This window comes from Amphiura filiformis, chromosome 7 (assembly GCF_039555335.1).
Source record: "Amphiura filiformis chromosome 7, Afil_fr2py, whole genome shotgun sequence".
Lineage (NCBI taxonomy): Eukaryota > Metazoa > Echinodermata > Ophiuroidea > Amphilepidida > Amphiuridae > Amphiura > Amphiura filiformis.
The window spans coordinates 70,416,076-70,428,310 of NC_092634.1; the positions used below are offsets into that span (position 1 = coordinate 70,416,076).

General features: G+C 35.4%; 1 protein-coding gene across 5 annotated transcripts in view; it reads left to right on the forward strand.

Annotated features, from left to right (window-relative positions):
• The first annotated feature begins 3,694 nt into the window (after positions 1–3,694).
• The window catches only part of LOC140157564 (uncharacterized), a 74,236-nt gene continuing 65,695 nt past the window's right edge, over positions 3,695–12,235 (forward strand). For 3 of the 5 annotated variants that reach the window (XM_072180797.1, XM_072180798.1, XM_072180799.1), the window contains exon 1: positions 3,695–4,187. In XM_072180797.1, the coding sequence (XP_072036898.1) occupies positions 4,115–4,187 (73 nt within the window). In that variant the 5' untranslated portion in view covers positions 3,695–4,114. The remainder of the gene's footprint in view (positions 4,188–12,235) is intronic. The other 2 variants (XM_072180801.1, XM_072180800.1) reach the window with 2 other exon arrangements.

Below are 12,235 nucleotides of genomic sequence, written 5' to 3' on the forward strand. Positions count from 1 at the left end.
AAACACCCATCCTGAGTTTATATTAGGAGGTTTGGTTACTCTTGAGCTAAAAACCCCATTTATTCTACTCTCCGAGGCTTTTTCGGGTATTTCTGGTTCAAAAACCAAATTCCCCGTGTAAATGTGTTGGGGGGACACCAAAGTCGTTTTGCCTGTTATTTTAAAAATTGGGACTAGTTTGACCAAATGTTATATCATACATGTTATAAGCCCAGTCTAGCATGCATTTTAGCTAGAAATTCATAATAATTAGGTCCAGCAAATTATTTCAATATGGCTGCAAAGTTTCACATAGTAAATTGGGGACACCAAACTAAGTTTTCAAAATTTAAATTGTCAATATTTTTTTTAGCTTAATCAATTCCCTCTTCATTCTTTCTTATGGGTTGGAAACATGTACAAGCATAACTTAGCTATTAAAATTGACATGGTGTAAGCCTTTGTATGGATGCTATGCTGGTCAACAATGTGGTTCCCCGTGTAAACACTTTTCGGGGACACCAAAGTTTACACAGGGAACTCATTTTTCCAAACCTCTCACATGGTGAAAATATTAAATTATTCTTTAAATTTAAGTTTTGTTTTCTTTTTTTGACATCTGAAGTTGCATTTAAGTTTACAAATGAGTAGGTTTAATTATTTAAATTGTAAAGGACATCTAATATTATTGTTGATGCTAGGTTTTAATGTCGCAAAAAACTGCGTAAATGTCGTAATTTTCGCTCATTTTCTGCCAAATGCAATAACATTGCATTCTCACGATGTGCAATTTTATTTGTTTATTTAGTGCATAATAATGATGATGAAATAATCAAAACATAAAAAGTAACATATAGCCTATATGAACATGGATGATCCTCATTAAACTATAGAATTGTATGATTTACCCATTGCCCCCCACATTAATGGAATAGCCCATTTTTCATTATTTTATTTATTTATTAAAAATGATTCGGAGGAGAAGTGTGAAGTATGACACATGTTGCATCAGGAATAATGACAAAATACTTAGTATTGAAAATGTTGGTTAAGAAGGAAAAAATGGCTGCTGACATGAAACCATTTATTGGCCCTATCATTCGCCAATAATCCGTTGTGCGTCAGTAAACTTGACGTAAGTTTGGTATTATGCAAAGTCTAAACTTAGTTTAGTCATGTTAGTTGTTACCGCAAATTTACATGGAAAAGACGAATCCTATCAAGCGTCATAATGGCCGCTGACGCCTTATTTACATGCATTATAATACCACAATGTAAATTACGAATTAACCATAATCTGTTCAACTACCGGTATGAAAAAGAGAGATAAGAAGATTTGTTGTGAACATGATGAAAATGCGATTTTTTTTTTGCAATGTGATACACAAACAAGTTATTTGTCACCATAGTGATGCTTTATATAACCATGGATACCATACATCATAATAAGAGAAAACAACATAAGGAATCACAACAAGCAAACAAGCAACAAACAAACAATAACGAAACTAAATCACCGATTATGTTTACTAAATCATTTGTAGCTCATTCATGCCTTTTAGAATTCCAAAAGTGGAATCCCCCATTATCATGATTATACAACAAATAATTATTGTGGCTTAACTTGCCAGGCTGGCACGATAAGTGCTGAATGTAGCCGGCACCAAATGTAAGTGCTGTCATGGTGCTATGGAGATAGATTCTATTTATTTCTGAATCATCTTTGAAATGTCTGAAAGTCGGTACTTGAAATCAGGTATAGGCCCCTACGGTTGATTAGGCCTTATTCATTTCAAAGTTTGTCTCAAAGCTCCCGCACGCATTAGAAAATGTGTGTGCGTTAGTCATGCCTGAATAGTCCAAAACGATTTTAATTTTTACCATTGAAATCATAAAAGAACGCCGAGATTGTAGGCAAAAAATAAAATTTCTTAAATTTCTTTGCTGTGTTTTTAATAGCAAATCTTGTCATAATTATGTATGTCCCAACAACATAAAATAAAGAACATAAGACTCAATGTATTTTATATCTGTGATGTGTGCAACATTATGTGCAATGGGCTATTCCAGTTGAAATCCACACTACCCCCGTGGAAGATTTTGGAAATATCTTCCACAGAGGGAGTATATTTTTCAAATGTAAATGGTCAGGGTAAATCATTTTGAAACCCATACTCCCTCTGTATTATGGCTTACTTATATCTTCCACAACTGGAGTGAGTATTTCAAATGGAAGTTACCAAATTTTCTATTTTATTCAAAACTCATACTCCCTCTGTGGAAGACTTTAGCTAAATCTTCCACAGGGGTAGTGTGAATCTTAAATGGAATAGCCCAATATTACAAGAAAACCGGATTCCCGTCAATCGTAAATCACTAAATAGAAAATAAATATTTAAAAAAAACCCGCATTCTGAATTAGATTTTGAACATCAGAGGAACTTTAAGGGATCTAGAATGAGCGTTTTGGGCGTTTCGACAGTATTTTTTGTGGGACATGAGAGCACATCAGACATATCGAATTGCATTCTGAATACGAAAAATGTCTTTCTGATATCAAATAATTTTCATTTTTTGAAATTCACGATATAATACAAATTTTATGACAAATTATTAAATATTTTTCACATTTTTGATATATAACAGTCCTCGAAGTAAATGTTGTAAATCTAATGATATATTCTTAAAGTGTGTGTAGGTGGGATGAAAAGCCGACGATCAATTGAAACTTTTGACCTTTCATATTGAAGATATGGATTTTTTCCCCAAAAATTCCCCGCATTCTGAATTAGATTTTGAACATCAGAGGAGCTTTAAGGGATCTGGAATGAGCGTTTTGAGCGTTTCGACAGTATTTTTTGTGAGACATGAGAGCACATCAGACATATCGAATGCATTCTGAATACGAAGAATGTCTTTCTGATATCAAATAATTTTCATTTTTTGAAATTCGCGATATAATACAAATTTTATGACAAATTATTAAATATTTTTCACATTTTTGATATATAACAGTCCTCGAAGTAAATTTTGTAAATCTAATGATATATTCTTAAAGTGTACCGTATGTAGCTGGGAGGAAAAGCCGACGATCAATTGCAAATTTTGACATTTCATATTGAAGATATGGATTTCTTCCCAAAAAGACCTAATTTTTTTTGGTGTTTTGGGAAAAAATCCATATCTTCAATACGAAAGGTCAAAATTTTCAATTGATCGTCGGCTTTTCATCCCACCTACATACACTTTAAGTATAAATCATCAGATTTATAAAGTTTACTTCGAGTACTGTTAAATATCAAAATATCAATTTTAATCATTTGCCATAAAATGTGTATTACATTGCGAATTCAAAAAAAATCAAAATTATTTGATATCAGAAGGACATTCTTCGTATTCAGAATGCAATTCGATATGTCTGATGTGCTCTAATGTCCCACAATAAATACTGTCCAAACGTTCATCATTCCCCATCCCTTAAGTCAAATTTTCAAATTAATGTGGCCTTCTTGGCTATGTAAAATCATGCAATGCTTAAAAAATTCTGAATTATATTTAAAATGTCTTAACATGCTTTAGGGCGGTATACTTGAAATATATACGCCTGATTGGCTGTGCAAAATGGCTATAAAGATGCCACCGGGAAAGTCGATGGTTTTTCAATATTGTGAAATGGTCAGTCCCCGCCTGCCTATTATAATACCAATTACAGTGTGGGCGAAAAGGCACTTCACACTTTTGTGCGGAGGCCGTGAGTTCTTTCAACATGCGTTATAGAAATGCCACTTATTTGTATCAGTTCATTTTTCGTCTTTGAAGGAGACAGGTGAATTGATTGTCATCGGTCGTTTTCACTACCGTAGGTCAGGTGTTTTACAGTGGATTTATACTTTTATAGATCTACATGATAAGAAGTTTAGGAGGAATTTCGTGTCATCCTTTGAAGCCAATCGGTGGTGCCTTTGCATTGCGTGCATGCAGTCGTATTAATAGTTCGTCATCTGCTCCAATCTATAGGAGTTTTTAAGTTGTGCTGATTACTAGCTGGTTGGTTGGGCTTGCAGGATATTACATCGTAAGAGGGATCACTCACTGCCTATCTATCGCATACTGCCTGGACACATCCTAACCTAAGATGAAGGTGCCTCTTATATTTTGTGCCGTTTTATTCATCACCTTGTTTGCAAATCAACATATATCAGCTCAAGGTAAGTCCAATTTCTCACTTTGTTAAAATATCATCTCTACGCGGGTGTCGACTGCAGACGACAAATTAATAAAAAAATCAAAATTTCAAAAATTTCAGAATTGTAATTTTTCATTACCATATTTGGAATCAGCATGAAAAAATGCATTAAAATGAGTACAAACAAGCCTAGTATTGGTTCAGTGGTTCTTTAGATAACTTGATAATTTGAGAAAATATCTCAAAACTTAGGACTTTTTATGTTGAAGCCTAGGCCTATGGCTAGCACGCAGAGCATTAAGGAGTAGTTTTAAGGCTAGATTAAGGTCTACTTCAAAACCTGTGTTGGGTAATTTAAAAACTTTTCTAAACACATTTAATGGTGTCACTTTGGAAATATTCAGATATTGTTTAGGGCATACCCCAGGTCGTGACGTCATGTCTTATTTGTGTAAAATGTGAAATTTTTAAGTTTATTTTTTAAGTTGACGTCGAATGTTTGGACGATTGTTTCTTTTTCCATAATTCCTCCTAAGTGTTTTTCCCGTCCGGGAATCTATGCGCCTTCGTACAAATATATTAAACAGAAATTGGACTCCCATTCCAAACCGTTATTTTAATTTTTTTTCTTTAAAGTCACCAATCCGTTGCTGCAAATGTCTATGGGACATAGAACTTGAGTATAAAATAATTATTATTAATATTGGTGTCCAGGAATTGAATATACAATTCTTTCCGGTGTTAAGAAGAGGGAGGGGGGGGGTCTCGAATCCTCGAAGGGAGAATTGACCATGCTAGTCAGGTTCCCTAGAATGGCCAATAGCCAATACTATGAATGAAATCTGGGCCAGCAAAGTAAGCAAAATTGTTTCATTACGCCTCCCCTCTCAAATACCTGGATCCGCTCTGAGCAAAATGAGTGCGATGAAAGGATAATTTGAACTGAAGTAAGAGACTGTCTCTTAGGGACGCACCATTAGATTCTCAGGGGGGGGGGCATGGGAGTTTGGGTCAGGCAGAATTTTTTTTTTTCGCCGCCGAAGGCGGTGAATTTTTTTTTTTGCCTCCAAGAGCACCAAATTTTTTTTTTTTTTTTCGCCGCCTTCGGCGGCGAAGTTATTTTTTTTCAATTTTAATGTACATTTTTATACAAAGTTGGGTGGGGGAAATTTTTTTTTTACTCATCAGTGAGGCAAAGTTTTTTTTTTTCTCACTAGTGGGCAAAGTTTTTTTTTTTCTCACTAGTGGGCAAGTTTTTTTTTCAAAAAAACTCCCATGCCCCCCTGGAAATCTAATGGTGCGCCCCTTACTTCCATGATATTGCTTCCATGGAGCAATCAAGGCATGGGGGTGTATGGATTTCATCTGGAATAGCCTTATTTTATCCACAATAAAGCTGTGAGTCAATTTGGTTGTTGCTGGGGGATGCCCCGGGGGGGGGGGGGTGTGCATGGGATATTCTTTTTTGTTGTTCAGTGATCCCAGCGAAAGTATACACAAAAATCAAAATTGTGTATAAATCCCTTAAAAGTGAAGGATAAGTCGTTAAAATTGTAATTAGGTATTTCTGAAATGAAAAATTTGGGCAAATAAACAAGGAAACGCCATTATTGACAAAGTTGAAGCCCCATTGAAATACATGTATAAACTAATTTATATACTGTCAGTATATAAATTACAGACTTTCATGTAAACAACATTGGTAAAATGTCTTATTTTGTCTTCCATATTATGGCTATCGGCTGAACTACTAGCAGGCTATATGTTAGGACATCTATGACAATGAAAAAGGTACCAAAATCTGAATTATGATGATATTTACGATCGTCCGGATGAGCAAATCACTGAATGGGCCTTTAAAGGAAACATCTAAGCCCTAAACTTTTCTGGGTTATACGAATACGTATATGAATTTGTTTATTGTAATTCACACATTTATCGCGTGAACACGTGTCTAAAATGATTTGATTGTAATCAATAAATTATTGTGAAAATAACAAGCCTATTTTATGTGAACTCAAATTTAGGTGTGTTATTTTGAAGTTTAAAATTGTGGATCTTAGCAGAAAGATATTTTACTCTCTTCACGCGGGTGTCGACTGCAGACGACATTTTTTTTACAATTCAAAAATTTTAGAAATGTAAATTTTCGTGACCATATTTGGAATCAGCATGAAAATTGCATGAAAATGAGTACAAACAAGCCTAGTATTGGTTGAGTAGTTCTTAAGATAGCTCTTGATATTTTGAGAAAAAATGTCAAAACTTGAACTTTTTCCGTTGAAGCACATGGCTAGCAGGCAGAGCATTAATAATAAGAATACATGCATGTACGTGTGTGTATAATACACCAGCTACATGGTAATGTAGTGTGTTCGTGCATAAAATGCAAAAATATATTGGACACTTATAGTTTTAAGAGTACACTTGAGATTAACCGAAGGGGCAGTTCATGTCATTATTTAATGCTCTGCGTGCTATCCATGCGCTTCAATGGAAAATTTTCCAAGTTTTGAAATATTTCTCAAAATATCAAGAGCTATCTTAAGAACTACTGAACCAATACTAGGCTTGTTTGTACTCATTTTAATGCATTTTTCATGCTGATTCCAAATATGGTCATGAAAATTTACATTTTTGAAATGTTTTTTTAAAAAAAATTTGAAACTTGTCGTCTGCAGTCGACACCCGCGTGAAGAGAGTTAAAATTCAGATCAGTATTGCACACATTGTAGTTGTCTTTCTCCCAGTGGCGTAGATTTCTTTTTGACATGGGGGGGGGGGGGATTTCTAGGAGTACAGTGAATCCAGCACCTTTTGGCGACAGAATAAGTTTGTGGGACAAATGCGCGCGATGTGCGCGAAAAAATTTGCCATTTTGAAGCTAAACTGTTGAAATAATGGTGCAATGTGGGATAAATCCGCGCGAAGCGCGTAAAAATCTGGTTGGGTGCTAAAATGGCCAAATATGAGGTTAATTTGGTCGGAAACCCACACACAGTCGTCAACATTGGGGGATGATTGTATGGACCATCCCCCTGGCAAAATATTGGGGCGATTTACCCCATCCCCACCCCGGGATCTACGCCTATGCTTTCTCCACAAAGCTAAAAAGAGCAATATGTATATCAGCAGAAACATGGTCTTAACAAAACCAAGAAAAAAACGGCGGAGAACGTCAGTGTCTTTTGGGCAAAATGAATCTCTTAGCCGGTATAATATTCCCAAATATGAGTTCCAATAGAAACGCGTTTAAATGTTGAACGGTTTTGACCCATTCCCACATATAACCCGGATAATATTTGGAGACCTCCTTTTCAGATAATAAAGGCGTTTACATGCCCATTCCTATAATGGTGTTGAGTAATGATCATTGTATCTAATCGTTCGTAGAAACAGGTACCAATTTACTAAATAATTTAGCACGTCAATAATTGATAAATATGCAATGGCCGAATGAGAGACAATATATGGAGTTCAATTAATTAAACAAAACGGAAACCATCACCATGATCACAACATCATGTCCAAAATATTCAATAATAATACACAGGGTGAGTAAAACGAGTTGTACTGAAATTAACGATTCGCCGTAGAAGGGATGATGTAAACAGGATTAACTACCATAGTAATAGGTGAATAAAATTTTTGAATATATCGCACTGCACTAGTACGTTCATACTAGGTCGTAATTCAATAGAATATTCATACATTAACATGCTGAGCATTCGCACCTATAGTAAGGTTAGTATCTTTGATAAGAGCGGTATTTGCCGTAGAAGTGATGATGTAACAAGATTAGCTACCACAGCAATAGGTTAAAACTTTTTTGAATATATCGCACTGCACTAGGACGTTCACGCGGTACCTCTGCATTGAACCATATCATATTGATCACTCGAACCTGTAAGATAAGCATCTTAGATTGTATTCAACCTATGATTGCAGACGTAGATATATACACATGTGATGAGTGCAACCTGCTTGTAGTGCAGGGCGATATACTCAAAAATTGTATTCACCTATCGCTATGGTAATCAATCCTGTTACATCGTTACTTCTACGGCGAATTAATACCGTCCCGTGAAGAAAAGACTTCATCAATTCATGTGAAAGACATATACGATATACCGTACCTTACAGAAATATTGAAAACAAATGGTTTGTGGGAAAATATTGTATCACCTCATTGTGAGGCAAGTCATTGCACGATGTAGCACGGAGTCATTCTGATATCAAATGACGGGCTACCATTTTGTCTACTGACCATGCAACATACAGGGTGTCCCAAAAATAAGAGGCCCCTCATTGCGCCCTCTTTTTCTCCTATTTCTGAAAAGTTGATCAAATGTAGTTTGGTATGTAAAGAAACCTTAAATCGTTAGCTTTAATAAACCAAAACAATTATTTCAATCGGCTCACAATTTTGGAAGATATGCCCTCTTTAAGAAATGTACCCGTTTTTCACTCTGTCCACGGATGAGGTTTGGCTACATCAAAAACAATTGATGCAATGAGGACTAGAGCTGAAACCTGTATTCGTCAAGGAGGCAACCAGGCAGCACAGTAAATTCACTTCAAAAGAACCAAAGACAAACTAATCAGCCCTTTTCAGGGCTACCTTTTATTCCAAAGAGAGAAATGACTTATGTTGTCAATAAAAAGAAAGCAAGAAACATAATAAAACAAAAAGGCATAAAATAACTGAGAAAAACATAAGTAATTGCAAGTATAGCAAAAGAAATCCCATCCCACATCAATTTCGCCAAAATTAATGACACTTAACAAAATCCATAACCCATAAGCCCACCGGTAAAGCCCATTAGCTAAAATAAAGTTGTTATTTTATAAATTTATCATCGAGGAATGTTTTACATTCATGCATGGTATATACACTTTTCAATCTTTGAAGTAGCCAAACCTCCTCCGTGGACAGAGTGAAAACGGATACATTTCTTTAAAAGAGCATATCTTCAAAAGTTATGAACCCATTGAAATAATTGTTTCGGTTTATTAAAGCTAACGATTTAAGGTTTCTTTACATACCAAAATACATTTGATTTACTTTTCAGAAATAGGAGAAAAAGAGGGCGTAATGAGGGGCCTCTTTTTTTTTGGGACACCCTGTACATGTACTGCCAAGCCAAATATCAGCATGATCAGTATAGATTGCTACTTAAACAAAAGTGATCCCACTGATATTTTGTTAACTCATTGTACCTGCTACTAATCTATAATAAAAATGAATTTGATATGTGCGAGAACTTTGAATCATATGCGTCTTTATTGTAGCAAAACATGTGACAAAACAGGCCGTGATAAATCGTGCATCTATGGCAACATCGTTATGCCAAATAATAGGTCAAAACGAAAATTTTCGCCATTTCTCCCTCGCAGTGAAAATAATGCACAAAGGGGGGAAACTAAAACCCATTCAAATGAGCCTTGGGATCTCACGTATTGAACCCATACCTTTCTCTATGAGGCACCGCTCCGACTCACCTTAACGCAATATTGCGAATAACTACTTTAAGGGGGTACTACACCCCTGGCCAATTTTGTGCCTGTTTTTGCATTTTTCTCAAAAATTATAGCGCAATGGTGACAAGTATGATATGTAATTTATAGGGGCAAGGACTGCAACTACTGCACTGGAAATTCAGCAACTCAAGGCAAGTAATTATAGATTTATTGATCAAATATTGGTTTTCCCTCATTTTTGACTGTAACTCCACAACTGTTGTCTGTGCTGAAATAAAATTTCCAGTGCAGTAGTTGCAGTCCTTGCCCCTATAATATACATATTTTACTTGTCACCAATGTGCTATAATTTTTAAGAAAAATGCAAAAATAGGCACAAAATTGGTCAGGGGTGTAGTACCCCCTTAATGCTCTGCGTGCTAGCCATGCGCTTCACTGGAAAAAGTTCAAGTTTTGAAATATTTTCTCAAAATATCAAGAACTATCTTAAGAACTACTGAATCAATACTAGGCTTGTTTTTTCTCATTTTAATGCATTTTTCATGCTGATTCCAAATATGGTCATGAAAATTTACATTTCTGAAATTTTTGAATTTGATTTTTTTTTAAACATGTCGTCTGCAGTCGACACCCGCGTGAAGAGAGTTAAGGGTATACGATGTCGAAGCAGCAGAAAAAAAAGTAGTTCACAGCATCTTGCGAATGGTAGTGAGATATACTTTTGTACATGTAGGTCCTGTGGTTCTTGAGTTTTGTTGTAAAGATGGCTGAAACTACAACACTTTTGTAAAACATACATAACTCATTTACAACAATAAATCAAGCAAGTTTTCAAAGTAGGCCTATATGATTTGTAGCATGAACTGTTGCAAAACATCAAAGTGTTATTTTTCAATAATATATTGATTCAGATAATGAAAAATTTGGTGGCTGCTTCGACCAACAATACCTCGTATATACCCTTAAACTTCAAGTTTATCATGGTTATTGGGTTGGCGTGGTCGAAGAGATGAATGACTGCAGGAAAACGGAATTAACATAAACATCATAGTTTGGACATCTGCGGCTAAACATTGATTTTGTGATGTATGATATGGAAGAATATTATTATTGGCGTGAAACGTGTGGAGCTAGGCAAAGGTCCCATTAGTGTCATGATCGGAGTTTCATAATAACGTAGCTCAGTTTTTAGGGTAAAAATAAATTAAATGGAATTTAAACAGCACGGAAAATGTGCCAAGAATGTGAAAAAACAGTTGCTTAATAGTAATACTTAATACTTATAATGATACTAATTTGAGGAAACCGTTCTCACTACAATCAGCCACAAACATACTCATCTGGCAGGGCACAGTTATTTCCCCCTAATACATTGATTGATACATGGAGGTTATTGCTACTGGAAATGAGACTATTCGGGTTGTCGATTTCGTCAACTTTCTAAAATGATTTTTAATAAAGAGAACCAGTTTTGTAATTTTGGATAAATCTATAGTAGAGAAAGAAAGAACATTTTACCAAGCCAAAGTGTTACAATTAAACAAGACAACAAATAAACACAAATCGCGACCGGCGCACAACCCAACATGAAAAATAAAAGCAACGGACTGTACCAGCGCGGGATTCGAACCCAAGACCTTCCGATCACTAGACGGACGCCCTACCATTAGGCCACTAGCTCCCACTGATAAACGGTGTTTTTTTTAAAACTGGGTACTAATGTAGGCAATGGAGGTATATATACAATACACACAAACACAACACAACATTGTTATCACCAGTGGGGATACGCCACCGAGCCTGCTTTGTGAAAACATCGTGAAAAGGTGCGCTCCAAACAGAATGCTCGCACAAACTGGCATTCTGAGCTATTTGAATATTGACACAAAATGGCAAGCAATTTCAGTAACATGATTTTATAAAGCACAAAAATGGAAAGAGGTCTGAGAACAGTCAGTTTGATACAGCCTGCATCGATGTAGGGATCAAATTTCATAAATTGATGACATAGCGCTTGCAGTTTCTAAATAATGCTTCAACGTGGTTTATAAACGAGCGATTTATTTTCCATAAATTCCTCTTTCTCTGAAGGTTTGAGGGTTATCTCAAGACACTATTTTTTGGATGATGGGATGAATTGAATGTGTTGAAAAACAGTATGTGACACTTATCATGGTTATTCACGTATAATGTGTCACGAACACTAATATTAAACACACGAGCATCATACACACAGGGGACTATAATACAGGGTGATTTAAAATGAACTGTACCCAAATTCAAAAATTAAAATAAAACACTTACCGACATTAAAATAATTTGTGTTTGTAAGCTGTAACAGGATAGTATGTTTCCTATTATTGGTGAAAAATCACGTCTTTACCTCAAATGGTTTTGAAGAAAAGTATATTTTTATAAAACACACGAATTTTGTTACTGCGGTAAAGAACACGGATAAACTTAGTTCCATGTGTTGGTCTAAAATGGGATGATAAATTGAAAATGCGATATCTTCTGACTAAAACCACTTATTATCAAAATTCAAAATTTCTACTACAGAACACTTATCACTGCTTTCTATGATAGTTT